General features: G+C 44.7%; 1 protein-coding gene across 1 annotated transcript; it reads right to left on the bottom strand.

Annotated features, from left to right (window-relative positions):
* Positions 1-2,259: 2,259 nt before the first annotated feature.
* On the bottom strand, positions 2,260-18,232 carry LOC139160174 (RING finger protein 225-like). The gene is given in 4 exon segments (XM_070737781.1): positions 2,260-4,274; positions 4,276-4,889; positions 17,855-18,007; positions 18,083-18,232. Coding segments are annotated over 2 exon segments (705 nt in total). The 5' UTR covers positions 4,771-4,889; positions 17,855-18,007; positions 18,083-18,232; the 3' UTR covers positions 2,260-4,064.
* Between the last annotated feature and the right edge of the window lie 150 nt (positions 18,233-18,382).

Below are 18,382 nucleotides of genomic sequence, written 5' to 3'. Positions count from 1 at the left end.
ACCAGAGATAACCCAAGGCAGCAATATTCCTCCTATCTTCGCCCAACAACAACCCTGTGAGGTAGGTTAGGCTAAGAGAGAATGATTAGAAATTACCAGGAGGTAATATTACCTCAACTTCTGCTTATCCAAAATGAGCAGCTTCTTCCTCATTAAAAAAAACGACTCATAGAAGTTCCTGTTTCTAGTGGTTGAGGTATTTTTTAATTAGATTTTTACCCATTATTGTTAAATAACCCAAGGCAGCAATATTCCTCTAATCTTCGCCCAACAACAACCCTGTGAGGTGGGTTAGGCTAAGAGAGAATGACAGGCCCAAAGTCACCCAGCCGGTTTTCAGGCCCAAGGGAGGAACAATTCATAGCCTCTTGATTTCTACGTTGGCACTTTAATCACTAGGCCAAACTGGTTCTCAATACAGATTTATATACAGGATTTCGAGGAACAGGATAATTGGATCTTCCTCCATAACATTCTGGGTCCCATCCTCCAAGGCATTATTGTTTTGCATTTGCCCCTATATATGCATGTATCAGCATTTTTAATAAATCCAGCCAATTACACACGTACACGCAAATAGCCTAGCTTGCTGATTCTGATGTTCTCTAGTGCAGCGTTTCTCAACCTTAATAACTTTTAAGGTGTGTGGATTTCAATTCCCAGTTTTGAAATTAGAAGTTCAAAGATTTTTCAACCCTTTAACAACCGGAGCTAAGGAAGAAATTGAAACTTATTGTAAATAATATAACCCCCTAAATGGTGGTGGGTTTTTATTGGTGTTGGGCACGTTTTTTTAAAGTATTTTTTGTTTGTTGTTAATTTAGTAAATAAACCAATAAAAAAAATTTTTTTAAAAACCCTTTAGGGTTACAAAACACTGTTTGTAAGATATATATATACAGTGGAACCCCGACATAAGAGCTGCTCTACTTACGAGCAACTCGAGATAAGAGCTGGGAGGGGAGATATATTTTTGTTCTACTTACAAGCCCAAATTCGAGATACGAGCGCCAAGGAGCTGTCTCCTGAAGCCGAACGCTAACTTCCGCGTTCGGCTTCAGGAGACAGCTGCGAAGCGGCGCGCGTGTTTTAAAAGGTTGCAGCCGGCCTGGGGGGCTCGGGGGGTGCTTGCAGCCGGCCTGGGGGGCTTGCCAGCACCCCCCCGAGCCCCCCAGGCCGGCTGCAACCTTTTAAAACACGCGCGCGGCTTCGCAGCTGTCTCCTGAAGCTGAACGCGGAAGTTAGCTCTTTTTCTTTCTCTCTTTTACCTTCCCTTCCTCTATTTCTTCTTTTCTTTCTCCTTCCCACCTTCTTCCCTCCCCCCCTCCCTTCACTCATTCCTCTCTTACTCTCCCCTTTCATAAGTTTCCTTGCTTCCTTCCTCTGTTCCTGTCCCTTCCCTCTTTCCTTCCTTCCCACCCTCCGTCCATTCATTCACCCATTCCTCTCTTGATCGCTTAAAGCCGGTCCCTGGTGCAAAAAGGGTTGGGGACCTCTGTCCTACAGGATTGGGTGGCAGAGAAGTTGAACATATGTAAATTTAAAAGTTTAAGAAAGTTTACAAGTTAAGTGAAAGAAACTTCATTATTCATTTATATGTACATGTACATTTCTTCATTAAAAACTTGTCTTTCTGCATAATTTAGACTAACTTTGTGAGTTTTTTGAGGGCTGGAACCAATTAAAATTATTTACATTAATTCCTATGGGGAAAAGTCGTTCGAGATAAGAGCTGCTCAACTTAAGAGCCCAGGTCCGGAACGAATTAAACTCGTATCTCGAGGTACCACTGTATATCTTTCATCTATTTGTGACCTTGGAAGTTACAATATTTAGATAACTGACAAGAATAATTTGCTGGAGGGACAGGGCAAATGACAGATAAAAGCTATCCATTTAGATCTCTCAGTAGAAATGATAAATTAATCAAGACACAAATGGCAATAATTTAGTTGAACTTCAGGTGTGAGGCCCAGGCGATGATTGGAGACAGAGTTTGCTCAGCTCATAGCTATGAATGATATGGAACGATAAGTATGGTTTTTATTAGGGTTTTAATTAAGCATTTTTAATTGTTTTTAACGTGTGGGTTTTTTTTGCTGGAAGCCGTCCAGAATCCTTTCAGAGTTGGATTAATATATATTAATATGTTAATAATATATTAATGTATGTTCAATTAATAAATAAAAAAAATAGCCAACCATAAAGAGAGAGAAAAAGTTACATGTTACGAACCCAAAATAAGTTCCCAAGACGTGCTTTAAAAAATCTGTGAAAGTCTTTTAATGGTTATTTGTGATTGCAGACAAAACATTTAAGAAGATTAAACTTCTTTGGGGCAATGGGCAGAGAGCTCTAGCATTTTGGACTCCAGTTTGAAATTTCCTTTATCACAAGTATCAAGTTCAAAGCAGCTGCCCAGTGTTTTTACAAGTAAGTCCTCCCCCCCCCCATCTCAATAATACAGGTTTCCTATACAAGATGGTGAAACAACTTTGGGACATATCCAAGAATGAGGTGACCCTGCCACAGAAGTGGCCAACAACAACAGAAACAAAAGCAAGGAGTAATTTCTAAGGCACAAAACCCGAAGAGAGCAGAATTTAACTGGCAGGCTCCCTTTGCCTAACCAATCCGGCCTGTTGTGTTTCGGAGTAATTTGACCTGTGTTAATTGCCCGTAACTGCTTCTCACTTTATCTGCTGATCTGTGCATTTTTTTTTTCTGCTGCTATTAAACCACAGACACAAAGCTCCATGGTTTTCCCCCTCCAGCCAATTAATAATCACAATCCACAAAAAAAAAGAGAGCTAGAGATAAAATCTCCAAGCCTCTACCACAGGCTGCCTTTGTACCGGTCTGTGCCAACCCTTGGGCCTTTAGGGACATACAGCAAAGTAAAAACTCCTTTCGCCTCACTACATGTTTGAGGTTGGGAAAACCTTGAGGTTTTGGAATCTTGCTTTCCATGTAGTTGTTCAGGCCACAGAAGATGAAGTGGGGGAAACGAAGTAAGCAAAACAAGCAATAAGCTAGAAGGGGAGATAACTCCCCAGGATCCTTCATTAGGCTTGTGGTTCTCCACAAGACTTGGCCTCTATATTCACGCTGACCGGAACTCCAGAGAAGCACCAACGATTAATCTCACCTTGGTATCTTTGACAGGGTGCCCATGAATTGAACCCCACACCAAGTGGATTTGTCTGCCCAAGCTTCCCCTGTGAGCAACGTAAGAGGAGGACACAAAGCAAGGAAAGAAACACCACGAACAGTCCCCAACGAGGAAGACCCTTTGCCAAAGAAACCCCAATGCCCCAAAGTGATGAGCCAGATCCCATTTGTGAAGCTGAACCCCAGAGTGGGATTCCACCAACTGTGCAGGACAGTAGACCAGTGGAAACATCCCCCTCGTTTGCGTCTTCCCAAGCACGTTTTCTAAAGAGTTTTACCCCATCATATTCTGTTCCTGTATTAAATTTCTGATTGGGGGGGGAAAGTTTCAAGCTGGCAGTGGCTTGAGCGCCTGAAATGTTGCTCCCTTCATCTGGAGTTATAACTCTCCAGGCTGGCACCATCTGGCTACAACGTTCCTGGAGGGGTTGGAGATAATGAACTAGCAGGTCTGGAGAACACCAGGAGAAGGAAGGAGGGCAATGGTGTGTCTCTTGCCAAGGTACCAATTAAGGTGGATTAATGCCTCCCTTTCACCAAGAAGTTATAACATGCTCTGTTTTTCCACCTCCCTGGTCCTGTGGGCAACAGAGCAGCAAAGGGGGCAACTTCGACCTCCCCAGTTCACCTCCTCTAAAGATGACCCACAGGTGGGCGGCTGCGGGAGAAAAGGGCCACTAGAAGTCCAAGGAGTGGATTCGCCAATAAAGTCCCGGTGGTGCCACAGCCTCCAGAGACGAAAAGGATTAGCAGCCAAGAGCTTTATCATCCCATTCCATCCTTCGCAGGCAACTGGAGGAGGCCGGGGAGTTTCTGGAGAATCCGAAACGACCAGCAGCAACAATCATTTAATAGGTGGATGCAGGAAAGGGCCGGAAGCCCATCTCTTAGCGTTAGGTCGGGGAAGAACTTATGGCATTAGAGTGGTTTCCCTCGAAGCTTAAGCTGTGATTCCCTTTGGGAAACCCTCCCACTGAAATGTACATAGAAGGCATCATGAAGATGTAGATGCCGCAGACTATCAAGGCGACGGTGACGAGAAGCGCGACGGACAGGGCGGCATAGAACGGCCAACCCGAGACGGACAGTCTCCGGGCGGACCCCCGGGGGCGGAGGCCTCCCGACATCGACGCTCAAACTGACGGTGTTGAGCGGAGGTCCCGGCTTCGATCCCAGCTGAGCCCCGGTTTTATTCCCCGACGGCAAGTAGAGCAAACCCCGCCGACGGTCGAAGCGCACTGAGCCAGGGGGCACCGGCATGGCGGTGAGCTGCTCCAGCAAGTTGCGGCGGGTGGGGAGCCCCGGCAGGCCCTTGCGTGGCGGCAAGACCGTGGGCGCCCGGCAGATGGGGCAGGTGATGGCGTTGACGTCTTCCGAGGAGACGTTGATGCGGGCCAGGCACTCCAAGCAGAAGATGTGACCGCAGCTCAGCTCCTTGGGCAGTTTGAAGAGCTGGTCGTACGGGGTGAAGCAGATGACACAGTCCAAGGGGCTGGGCTCAGCGCTGGCCGATTCTTCCTCGCCGTTCGGGGCTTCCTCCTTGGAATCCGAACGGTGGGCCGGGGGCTCAGGTAGGAAACCGACATTGTGGTGGGCCATGGTGTCACTGGCGGTTGCAACGGGTCCAAACACTGAAAGACCGAAAGCTGACGGAGAGTCCGCACTTCCATTCAACAAACTTCGGAGGGATTGGTCAGGAAACGAGTGGACATATTTCTCTAGAAGGACAAAAAAAAAAAGAGGACAAAAGGTCAACGCTGGTGATAACAAGCTCCCAAATCACAATGTACCAGGGGAAGGGACACCTTTTGTCAAGTAGATTCAATGCTCCAGTTTGCCTGCAATACCAAGATAAGATACTGAAACAGGGGAAGAATTGCAAATCACAGCCGCTTTCAAACAACACAGCTCTGTCCAATGGAAGAGTTGGTTGTTTTTTTCTGTTTTTCCCCCCCTTTTGTTGTACATGCAGCTTTTGTGATAGATGTTATGTCTGTCGGCACAGAAGGCTTTGAATTCGTAATGTCTGGTTAACGCCCAGACCGAAGGCTAGAGGTGGCTCTGTCTACAAAATGACAGGAGACATGGATCAAAAGCCCTTGGCTGACTTTTTAAATTGCAGCAAAAGTTTACAGGACTTAAAAGAGTTTCTAGCATATCGTTTTCATCCTCATCCTCATCACCAGTGTTTCCCAACCTTGGCAACTTGAAGATATTTGGACTTCAACTCCCAGAATCCCCCAGCCAGCGAATGCTGGCTGGGGGATTCTGGGAGTTGAAGTCCAGATATCTTCGAGTTGCCAAGGTTGGGAAACACTGCTCTGAACTATTGTACTTCAGATCTCATCCTTGTTTTGCTATCTTTATTAATGTGTGTGCTTCAAGTCAGCCTTGATTCCTAATGACCAACAAGTTTATTTATTTATTTTATTATTTGTTTTTATATGCCGCTCATGCCAAAAAGGACTCCGGGCGGCTAACAATAGTCATAAATACAACAGCAATAAAAACACACCAATAAAATCAACAGTACAATTTTTTTTTAAAGCCATAATAGCCTAAAAAAACCATACACACTTGTTGCAGGCCTGTCGGAAAAGCCAGGTCTTAATGGCTTTCTGGAAGACCAGTAGGGTGGAGATGGTGCGGATCTCTGGGGGCAGTTGATTCCAAAGTGTCAGAGCCACCACAGAGAAGGCTCTTCCCCAAGGTCCCACCAACCAACATTGTTTCGTTGACGGGACCTGGAGAAGGACAACTCTGTTGATTCTCCGCAACCACAGAGCTAGACCTTCCATGAGGGAAAAAAGGAACTCCAATTTTGTGAAATACAAAAAAGGCATCCACTTCACGGTACAGATCGAATGGAGAAATTTGGAAAGGTTCTTTAGGCCTAGTTGTAATTTATCCCCATTATTATTATTATTATTATTATTATTATTATTATTATTATTATTATTATTGGCGGCCTTTTGCAATTGACAGATGGAGATTTTGTCAATTCCGATGGCTTTCAAATGTCCACTGAGATCCTTTGGCCCTGCGCCCAGCGTGCCAAGGACCACTGGGACCACTTTCACTGGCTTATGCCAGTCGTTGCAGATCGATTTTTAGATCTTCGTATTTTGCAAATTTCTATTATTATTATTGTTGTTGTTGTTGTTGTTGTTGTTATTATTATTATTATTATTATTATTATTATTATTATTATTATTATGTCTTCTAATTAGACACAGCCTTTGGCCCCACTGTGATAAAATGAAAAGAGCACCCCAATTCATCAAAAGGCTCGTGTTCCTTTTATTGCCCACCACGAGCAATAAAATCTCACATCCAAAACGGTTTTTTGCCCAACCCGGAGATATATTTACACAGGTGAATTCTGAGAACTTTTATGAATCAATAATTCAGTTCTGTGAATATTACAGAGCTGTATCATGCAGAATGCATTCAAATATATCCTTGTGGCCATAGAACTCAATAATGGGCAAAACCTTTTTGGTAGCGCGGAAAAGGAACAGGAGCCCAATCCATTCCTGATCATTTCTCTTTTAAAACCATTTTTAAAACCAATTCTTTTCCCTCCAGTTGAAGGGCAACTGGGAGAAAAATCTGCAGGCGTTTCACTATCTGACAATTATAGTAATAATACTGAAGAAGCATCTGACTAAACATTAGGAGAACTACTACTCTAATAATTACAGCCATTACAGAGGAATCTAACAGGCTTCAGAGTGACTATGTTTTCTTTCCCAGGAAAGGAAGAAACTGAAAAACTGCATTTTGCATTATAGATCCCTATACTGAGCTGTGGGTTGGACTAAATGACTTCTAAGATATACATTTTGGCTCAATAATAGCATGCAACTATTTTCTTCCTGCAATTATGATCCACAAACAATAATCAAACCAATCACAACATATTTTTCTCCTAATTATGATCAACAAATACCTCCCCCAAACAAATGCATTATTATCTAATGAACAAATGAATGAAGGCCACTCTTTGCATCCAGAGTGGGAATCAGACTTCAACTTTCTGCCAGCCAAATTTGCTCCCACCTCCCAGACAGAGGAGGAGGAGGAGATATTGTTGCTCAGTTAGTACAGCTTACACCAACCAGTGTTCCCTCTAATTTTTTTTTTGGGGGGTGGAAAAGTATAGTGTCTGAGCGGCAGTCCCTTCGGGACTGGGCGGCACAGAAATAATAAATAAACAAACAAACAAATAAAAAACCCACCCTGTTTTGCCTCAGAGAATTTCAAAATAAAATACTGTACTGTGTGTCTATAACAGTGAGCTCATAATAGGGCAACTCTATCAATATCAAAATGCCACTTAAATAGTTGAGCTAGTTTCAAACTAGATTTTGATTTTCTTTCTCTCTTCCTTACTCCCATTCTTTTTCTTTCTCTTTTCCTTCCTCTCTTTTTTCTATCTGTTTCTCTCTCTTCCTCTCTTCCTCTCTTCCTCTCTCTCTCCTTCCCTCTCACTCTTTCCCTCTCGGCTTCTGGGCAGGTTTGGAAAACTCTGAGTTGATGATGATTTTTAAGTGAGCGATTGCTCACTGCTCAGCTTAGAGGGAACTATGGCTTACACCAGAGGTCCCCAACCGCCGGTCCGCGGACCGGGACCGGGCCGTTGGTGTTTTCCAGCCGGTCCGCGGCGCCGCTGCCCTCCCGGCAGAGGACATTATGCAGGACAGGGTGGGGCGTCGGGCAGGGCGGGGAGAATCAGGAGGCTCCTTTGGCGGCTGGGGGCTGCCTGGCTTTGAGTTTTTGGCTGGGGGGGGGACTTAGGAAGGTCCTACTTCTCCCCCCCCCCCAGCCAAAAACTCAAAGCCTATCTGCTGGATACGGGCGATGAGTGGGACGAGCGGCGCCGAAGCCGGTGGCTGTGGCAGCTGCTGCAAGAGGCTTCCGCGCCGCTCTGTCCCACTCATCGCCCGTATCCAGCAGATAGGCTTTGAATTTTTGGCTGGGGGGGGGGGAGAAGTAGGACCTTCCTAACTTCCCCCCCAGCCAAAATCACAAAGCCAGGCAGCCCCCAGCCGCGAGGTGCCCCCTCCCCTTCCCTTTCACACGCAGCTTCGGGCCCCCTGAGCGTGTGCAGAGCGCCCCCAGCGCAGCCCCAGCCGAGAGACCCCTGCCCTCCTTTTTCCCGACCGGACGGAGCCCGCCGGGGGGGGGGGTCCCACGCGGGGCGCCCCCTTCCCTCCCATGGAGCCCTGCCCTGTTTGGTGCCCGCTGGCCGGGCAACGGCCTCCCTCCCTGCCTCGTGTTTGCAGAGCTCCGCCGGGCAAAGTTCGGACGCCTTCTGGGCACACGCACACATCCACACATCCACCCCCCCCCCCGGGAGGAATTCGCCCCCTGCCCAGAATTGCGTGACTTGGATTGGCAAGTCCGAAAAAGACCCCCGGGATGGGTGAGTGGAGGGAGAGGGAGAAAGAGAGAGGGAGAGAGGGGGAGAAAGAGAGAGAAAGAGATAGCAAGAGAGGGAGAGAGAGAAAGAGAGAGGGAGAGAGGGGGGAGATAGAGAGAAAGAGAGGGAGAGGGAGAAAGAGAGAGGGAGAGAGGGGGGAGAAAGAGAGAGAAAGAGATAGCAAGAGAGGGAGAGAGAGAAAGAGAGAGAGGGGGGGGGAGAGAGAGAGAAAGAGAGGGAGAGGGAGAAGGAGAGAGGGAGAGAGGGGGGAGAAAGAGAGAGAAAGAGATAGCAAGAGAGAGAGAGAGAGAAAGAGAGAGGGAGAGAGGGGGGAGAGAAAGAGATAGCAAGAGAGGGAGAGAGAGAAAGAGAGAGGGAGAGGGGGGAGAGATAGCAAGAGAGGGAGAGAGGGAAAGAGGGGGGAGAGAGGGGGGAGAGAAAGAGAGAGGGAGAGAGAGAGAGAGGAGATAAAGGAAGAGGAGAGATAGAAAGGAAGAGAGAGAAAGAAAGAAAGAGGGATAGAAAGAGAGTGAGAGATGCTCAGTGAGCCTTTCTTTGAAGTTGCCTTTCTTTCTTTCTTTCTTTCTTTCTTTCTTTCTCTCTTTCTTTTGCTCTCTTGCTCTCTTGCTCTTTCATTCTTTTTTTTCTCTCTTTCTTTCTTTCTTTCTCTTGCTTTCTCTCCTTCCTTCCCTCCTTCCATTTCTTTCATTCCCCCTCTCTATTTTTATTTCTCTTTCATTCTCTTTCTTTCTTTCTTTCTTGCTCTTTTTCTTTCTCTCTTTTACCTTCCCTTCCTCTATTTCTTCTTTTCTTTCTCCTTCCTACCTTCTTCCCTCCCTCCCTTCAGTCTTTCCTCTCTTACTCTCCCCTTTCATAAGTTTCCTTGCTTCCTTCCTCTGTTCCTGTCCCTTCCCCCTTTCTTTCTTTCTTTCTTTCTTTCCTTCCTTTCCTCCATCCATTTCTTGCTTTCCTTTTCCTTCCTCCCTTCTTTCCTCCCTCATTCCCTTCTTTCACTCCTTCTTCTCTTACTCTCCCCTTTCACCCCTCCCCAAAGAAGGTAAATTTCATACATAATTGGTATGTCGCAAAATAAAGTAGTTTTAAAATGGCGGGGAGGGGGCCCCCAGACACTTAGGCTGTATGGGGCCCCAAAATTCCTGATGGTGGCCCTGGCTCCACCCCTCCATAACCCCACCCCCATATGACCAAAGCCCCCCCCCCCCCACCGGGCCATGGAAAACTGGTCTAGCTTAAAGCCGGTCCCTGGTGCAAAAAAGGTTGGGGACCTCTGGCTTACACCCAAGGAGCTGCTGATATAGTTCTACAGAGGAACCACTGAGTCTGTCATCTGCACCTCTGCACCTCTCAGATTTGGTTCTGCAACCCAACAAGACAGTCAGAGATTTCAAAGGATAATTAAAACTGCAGAAAAACCAACCTGCCTTCCATTGAGGACTGTATACTGCATGAGTCAAAAAGAGGGCTGTGAAAATATTTATTGACCTCTCACAACCTGGACATAAACTAATTCCACTCCTATCCTCAAAACGATGCTTTAGAGCACTGCACACCAGAACAGCTAGACACAATTTGGTATTCTCCAAATGCCATCACTCTGCTAAACAAATAATTCCCTCACCACTGTCAAACTATTCACTAAGGCTGCATTACTATTAAGTCTTCTCATCATTCCTATCACTCATCTCCTCCCACTTATGACTGCATGACTGTAACTTGTTGCTTGTATTCTTACAATTTATATTAATATTGTTTCCTGTTTGTTTATATGTACTCTATGACAATCATTAAGTGTTGTACCTTATGATACTTGACAAATGTATATTTTCTTTTAGGTACACTAGAGCATATGCACCAAAGACACATTGCTTGTGTGTCCCAATCACACTTGGCCAATAAAGAATTCTATTCTATATTCTAATCTATTTTCTATTCTATTTTATTCTATTCTATTCTATCCTATTCTATATTCTATATTCTTATCTATATTCTATTCCATTCTTTATTTTATATTCTATTCTATATTCTAATCTATATTCTATTCTATATTTCATAATATTATAAAATATAGAATAGAATATAGATTAGAATATAAAATAAAGAATTATTATAGAATAGAATATAGAGAATAGAATATAGAATAGAGTCTGCGGAGAGGGGCAGCATACAAATCTAATAAATAATAATAATAATTTAATAATAATAATAATAATTATTATTATTATTATTATTATTATTATTATTATATTATTATTATTTATTAGATTTGTATGCTGCCCCTCTCCGCAGATTCTATTCTATATTCTATTCTCTATATTCTATTCTATATTTTATAATAATAATAATTATTATTATTATTATTATTATTAAATTATTATTATTATTATTATTATTATTATTATTTATTAGATTTGTATGCTGCCCCTCTCCGCAGACTCTATTCTATATTCTATTCTCTATATTCTATTCTATATTTTATATTGTATTGTATTGTACTGTACTGTACTCTATTCTATTCTGACAGTTGACTTCATGGTAGCCCTTTGCTCCTATACATTTCTTCAGTAGGCAGCACGTTGACAGAACTGTACAAGGCATGTTGGGCAGAGTCAGACTGCAGTTGGTTTGACTATAAGGCTCTGAATGGGTGGTAAGGTTTTATGTTGACCATTTTTGATGTTATAAACCACCTAGAATCACTGTGTATGAGTTTAATCAATACATTTGCGAGTTATGAATTTTTTTAGACATAAATAGAAGAACAAAAGAAGGGCATCCAATCCAAGCTGCAAAACCCCAGACGACCACTAGAGGGCACCAAGGAGATGGTCTCTGCCATCACCTAGCAGGCCCTCTGGATTTTGGCAGTCCAGCTCTTATCACCTTAAGACAGAGAGATATGTAGCCTCAACAAAAGAGGTAGTTAATAAATAATAAAGAAACCAACCATCCCGCACCCTGAATCCATTATTTTCTGAACTTCAATTGTGGCCTTTCAGCTGTTGCAGAAATCCAATTCTTAGCCAGACCTCCAGCAATGCAGGCACTGCAGACGGAGGCTGTTAAGTGTAGGTCAGCAACATCTGGAAGACTAAATTGTTCCCCCTTTGCTTTAATTGGGAATTTCCCTTTATCCGCCAGCTTTGCAAACACTCAAACATGGAACGTGTTTTTATATTTACATTTAATTTCTTTTTATTGTATTTGCACCTTTTTATATTATCACTAGCCGCCCTGAGTCCTTCGGGATTGGGTGGCACAGAAGTCGAATTAAATAAATAAACATATGAAACTACCTCTTTCTAACTGCTCACTGCAGCAGATTTCCAGGTTTTAGACAAGAGTCCTTCCCAGCCCTACCTTGCAACAGTAGAGAATAGTACGCTGCTCAAAAAAAATCAAGTATTTATTTTAAAATAAAATAAACAAAACCTTAAACAACACAATATCACTCCAAGTAAATCAAACTTCTGTGAAATCAAACTGTCCACTTAGGAAGCAACACTGACTGACAATCATTTCACATACTGTTGTGCACATTCAACTTTAACAGAACAAAGTATTCAATGAGATACAGTGGTACCTTTTACCTAAGAACGCCTCTACCTACGAAATTTTCTAGATAAGAACCGATCGTTCTCGAATGTTATGATCACTGTTTTATGTTTTGTATATTATGTTGTATTTTGTATTATTTGTAGAATAAAATTTAATAATAATTTAAAAAAAAGATATTTTTTGCCTCTTTTCAAGAACCATTTTCCACTTACAAACCCGAGCCTCCAAAACTGTAACCGGAAAAGGCAGGGAGAAGCCTCTTGTGGGGCCTCTCTAGGAATCTCCTGGGAGGAAAGAAGGCCAGAAAAGGTGGGGAGAAGCCTCCATGGGGCCTTTCTCGGAATCTCCTGGGAGGAAAGAGGGCCGGAAAAGGAGGGGAGAAGCCTCCATGGGGCCTCTCTAGGAATCTCCTGGGAGGAAAGAAGGCCTCCACCCTCCCTGTGATTTCCCCAATCGCACGCATTATTTGCTTTTACATTGATTCCTATGGGAAAAATTGCTTCTTCTTACAAACGTTTCTACTTAAGAACCTGGTCATGGAACGAATTAAGTTCGTAAATAGAGGTACCACTGTATTTCATTCATTCAGATCTAGGATGTGTTATTTGAGTGTTCCCTTTATTTTTTTGAGCAGTGTATTTCCTCTGGGAATTTCCACGTGGAATTCAGTACCGGACTCTGTAGTATCATCCCCTAACCCCCAACACTTTACCCTTAGACTATCCACGGTTGACCTCACCAAGTAAGGAGCATACATAAGTGCACCAGAATGCCTATCGTCCCCTGTCCTATTGTCTCTCCTATATCTCCTATATCTTCTCTTCTTTACCTATATCTTTTTCTGCTATTCTCTCATAGTTATATTTCACTCCTTTATTTTCTCCTCTATTCCCCCTTTTAATACATTCTACCTGCTTATATCCTCTATAACCCTCATTGTGTATTATTGTGTATTGGACAAAACAAATAAATAAAAATAAAAATATAGATGTTCCCCAAGCAGCTTGATCAGTAACAGAAACCAGGGCAGCTTCAAAAAAATCTGGGCACGCTGGGAGTATTGGTCAATAGCCCATTGGCATGCAAGAGTACCGACCGTCTTGACAGCTCACAGCTCATCAGCTTATTTCAAAGGTTGCAGAGAAGGTCAGCTGTCTGATAGACAGGCACACAGGCGTCTGCATTTCAGTCAAGAGGGAACCCCCTGGGATAGCTGGAGCATCTGTCAAAACGAAGGCTGGCGGGAGGCAAAGGCAGCAATGCAAGTTCGACCAGGGAACTCTCCACCCTTGGCACAACCTGAAATTTACAGTTCCTGGTCTTCGCAGATCACTGAGTTTGGTTCTGCTGACAGCTGCTGCCTGGAGCCTTCTTGAAAGGCTTCCAAAGAATAATCCTTTTTCTGCTGTGGGTTTTTCAACAGGGACAAACGCATGCCAGGGGAAACAGGACAAAGAAGGCATTGCCATAGGAACTCTTGCCGGCATTTCTTAAGGATGAGGGTGAAGAGTTTGAGCCAAAAAGAAGTTTGTCTCAGTCTCTTGAACTCAGTCTTTTGAACTCAGTCTCTTGAACTCAGTCTCTTGAACTCAGTCTCTTGAACCTGGAGCAACCTAGTCTCTGGACAGGTGGGTCAAAGAGACATAAAAGAGCCAGGGTGGCACAGCAGGTAGAGTGCTGTACTGCAGTCCACTGAAGCTGACTGTAGATCTGAAGGTCAGCGGTTCAAATCTCATCACCGGTTCAAGGTTGACTCAGCCTTCCATCCTTCCAAGGTGGGTAAAATGAGGACCCGGATTGTGGGGGCAATATGCTATTAAAAAGTGCTATTGCTAACATGTTGTAAGCCGCCCTGAGTCTAAAGAGTAGGGCGGCATAAAAATCAAATAAATAAATAAATAACGTTTAAGGTCAAGGGTCCCAAAACTTGGCAACTTCAACCAAACAAGGCCTGACTATTTACAAGACTGTCTCCTGCCACATACCTCCCAGAGACCTATTAGATCACACAGAATCATAAGAACATAGGAAGAGCCATGCTGAATCAGGCCAAAGCCCATCGAGTCCAGCATTCTGTGTCACACAGTGGCCCACGAATTGTCCATGGGGATCTTGAACAGAAAGAGAAGGCAAGACCCTCCCTTTCCCTTGACCCCCAACAAATGGCACCCAAGGGAATCCTGCCTGCCTCAACCAACATAGAGGTGGCACTTTGACATCCGTTTCAATAACCACCGATACACTTGGCATCCATGAATCTGTCTAATCCTGCCTTGAAGCTATCCAGGCTGACAGCTGTCACGACCTCTTCTGGAAGTGAATTCCATAAACCAACGACCCTCTGGGTCAAGAAATATTTCCCATGATTTGTCCTCACTTTCTTACCTATGAGCTTTAGGGAGTGCCCCCTTGTCCTAGTATTGTGTGATAGAGAAAAGGACTTTTCTCTATCCACCTTTTCTATCCCATGCATGATTTTATACTCTTCGATCAAGCACCCCCTTAACCCCGTCTTTCAAGGCTGAAGAGACCAAGGTGTTGTAACCTGGTATCATAAGGGAGGTGCTCCATTTCCTTGATCATACTTGTTGCCCTTTTTTTCACCTTTTCCAGTTCCATTATATCCTTCTTGAGGTGCGGTGACCAGAACTGTACACAGTCCTACGGGATTGGATAGCATAGAAGTCAAATAAATTAAATTAAACTAACTTTAAAACTTGTGGACTTCAACTCCCAGAATTCTTAAAGTTGGCAAGCTTGAAGACCTCTGCTTAAGGTGACTGTTTCCCCTGCAGGGATTTCTTAAGAGTCCAAATGCCCAAGAACGTTACCTTATTTTTAGATCCAGCTTCCAGATCCAGTACAATACCGTAAGGCAGAGTTTCTCAATCTTTTCTTCATTACATATCTTCCTTTACTTTGCGGCCACAGAAGATGGCCATGGACCATCAAGAATTAACTCAAGATTTAAATCAATAACATTTCTTCAAGCCTTCGCAGACCGACCGCCATCCGTGACAACATCAGGGTCCACCGACCACATATTGAGAACCACTGCCGTATGGGACGTATGGAAAAGGGTGGGAGACAAATAGTGCCTCTGAGCATCAACAGAGCACAGGAATCTTGCAACACTGAAAAGCTATCCAGACCTTCTATAACCAGCATGGGATTTGCCAGGCGATGGGGATTTCCAAATAACCTGAGTTCCAATGCATCCAATTTGAGGAATGTTACCTCTCCTTAGTCTTAGCTGATGGCCGCACCTGCTTGTCCTTGGCAAGGGTTGTCAGGTTAGTTTCGGCTGGATCCCTAGAGGAGAAATTTTCCTGGAATCCCTAAAATGTAGGCTAGACTAGAAAGTTGAAAACCACCCGTAAAGCAAATACAGGTAAATCCCTTCTATTTTGTTCAGAAAATCGCACAGCCAATTCCAAACAGCCCTAGGTGTTGAGCCTGGTGTTATGGTATCGGTACTGAATAAAAAGCCACCACTTCCTTACTCTCAAAGGACTAGATAAGCCAGTTCCAACTTTTCTTTTTTTCCCCAAGTTTTTTTTTTTACTTTTTATAAAAATGACAAATCAGTGTGTGAACAGTGTGCCATCTGGCCACCATACATTGCGTATACATATAAAACTGGACAGATTTAGCATTATTATCAATTTATCTATTTCTAAATAACAATACAACATCTCTATTAGATTACACTAGATTCCATCATTATTCAATGATTCCACCTATTTCTCATTATTACTTTTCATTTTATCAAATCAAAATATGTACATTAGTATTCCCTTTATTTCTATCATCTATTCGAGGCTTTTAATCATGTCACCTTTTATTAAACTTTTTTGTTTCTTTCCTGTCTAACTTGTAACTCTGGCACTTGCATAGAAAAGAGAAAAAATAAACAGGAGATAGAAAGAGGGGGGGAGAGAGAGAGAAAGAGAGAAAGAGAGGAAGGAAGGAGGGAGGGAGGAAAGGAAGGAAGGAAGAAAAAAAGAAAAAAGAAAAAGAAAGAAAGAAAGAAAGAAAGAAAGAAAGAAAGAAAGAAAGAAAGTGACACGCAGATGGCGGGAATAGCCAATACTCCAGAGGACAGGCTCAAGATACAGATGAATCTTGACAGACTTGTACAGTGAGTCCAAACAAGTAAATGAAATTCAATGCAGAGAAAGCAAAATCCTACACCTAAGTAAGCAAAACCCAAGACATACCTATAAACTGGGTGAAACCATATTCAATAGCATTGACTGTGAGAGGTATCTTGGAGCCAGCAGTGTGCAACAGTGGCCAAAAAGGCCAATACCATCCTAAATTGCACTAACACAGGGATACGTTCTAGGATTAGGGAGATACTAATACCACTCTATAAAGCCCTAGTAGTTACACTATACCTAGAGAACTGCATTCAGTTTTGGTCGCCACACTACAAAAAAGACATTGAAGCTCTGGAGAAAGTGCAGAGGAGAGCAACCAGGATGATTAGGGGACTGGAAACTAAAACATACAAAGAGTGGTTGCAGGCGCTGAGCATGGCCAGTCTGGTGAAGAGAAGGACCTGGGGAGACATGATACTAGTGTTCCAATACTCGAGGGGCTTCCACAGAGAGGAGGGGGTAAGGCTGTTTTCCAAAGCACCAGAAGGCCAGACAAGGAACAATGGATGGGAGCTGACCAAGGAGAGATTCAACCTGGAAATAAGGAGGAATTTTCTGACAGTGAGAGCGATCACTCAGTGGAACATCTTGCCCAAAAAGGTTGTGAACGCTCCAACACTTGAGACTTTCAAGGGGACTGCCATTTGTGTAGGGTGATACAGGGTCTCCTGCTGGAGCAGGGGGCTGAAATAGTTGGCCTACAAGGCCCCTTCCAACAAGAAAGAAAGAGAGGGGGGGGAGAGAGAGACCAAATGGAAGGAAGGGAGGGAGGGAGAGAGAGAGAGAAAGAAAGGAAGCAAGGAAGCAAGAAAGAAAGAGAGAGAGAAAGAAAGGGAGAAAGAAAGAAAGAAAGAAAGGGAGAAAGAAAGAAAGAGAAAGAAAGAAAGAGAGAGAGAGAAAGAAAGAAAGAAAAGGGGAAAGAAAGAAAGAGAGAGGGAGGGAGGGAGGGAGGGGGAGAAAGAAAGGAAAAAAGGAAGGAAGGAACAAGGAAGGGAGGGAGGGAGGTAAAGCAGCTCAGAACAACAACAAAAAACAGGCAACAGAAATTACCTCCCAAAGCTTTCCTGCACACACGAGGACTAGAAACACGTTCCTTGGAAACACTTTTGCTTGAGATTCCACCGTGCGGGGTGTGCGCGTGTGTTTGTGTAAAGCAGCAGTTTGAAATTTGTCACATCCCAACCACGCGTGGCACTCCTACTCACGGCGTAAAGCAAACGCAAAGCGCAGAAGGAGCCATGGGGTGCTTCCTCCTCCTCCACCACCACCCCGAGAAGCCTTTAAAGAGCATCATTAGCACCGGGTCCCTTCATCGTTCGTGAGGGCCGAATAAAACTTTCCGCAGTTATCCAGATGGATGTTCGCCCCCTCGCTTCCATATGGAGCTCCCTTCCAGCTCGGCTCAATGCGGCCACCTCTTGCCCTTCTCCTGCCGGGCTCCCCAGCAAGGCCGCTGCGGGGCCCGCAGTTCCCTCACACACACCCCTATCTTCATTTTCCCGCCTAAACCGAGTCTTACCCGTCCAGAGGCGGCCGAGCGGGGTGGGCCTTCCTCGCGCGCCGGCTGCTCTGCTCTGGGCTCCCTCAGCGCTGCCGGCTTTTTCTGCCGTGTGCCGGCCCCGGGTCGCCCGTTTGTTCTCCTTGGCCACTCCCTGCCACTGGAATCTGCCCCCTGGAGAGAGAGCGAGAGCGTAGTCTCCTCGAGCGCGTACACACACACACACCGCCCTCCGTGTCAGGGCTCCACCTGCTCTGGGGAGCGGCGGGGGTGACCGAGCCGGTACCGCCGCATTCCCTCCCAGGGGAGGGATTTTTTTTATTTTAGCCGGCCGCGCGTAATTCCTCCGTCCGTGTCCTGCCTGGCCGACCCTCGTCAGGGCGGGTTGGTTACTTTGTGGCCCCCTTTTTCCTTCTCCCCCTCAGGCTCCCCGGGTTCCTCGCGCGCGCCACAAATCGAGCCGCGCCTCTTCACCCGACGGACGTAAGTCGGGTTTGTTTGCGGGTCGGTTTGTTTGTGCGACCTGCGGGTAACCCTGATTCCGGAAGG

The sequence above is a fragment of the Erythrolamprus reginae genome, chromosome 2 (genome assembly GCF_031021105.1).
Source record: "Erythrolamprus reginae isolate rEryReg1 chromosome 2, rEryReg1.hap1, whole genome shotgun sequence".
Taxonomy (NCBI): Eukaryota; Metazoa; Chordata; class Lepidosauria; order Squamata; family Dipsadidae; genus Erythrolamprus; species Erythrolamprus reginae.
This window is presented reverse-complemented; position numbering and strand designations above follow the sequence as displayed.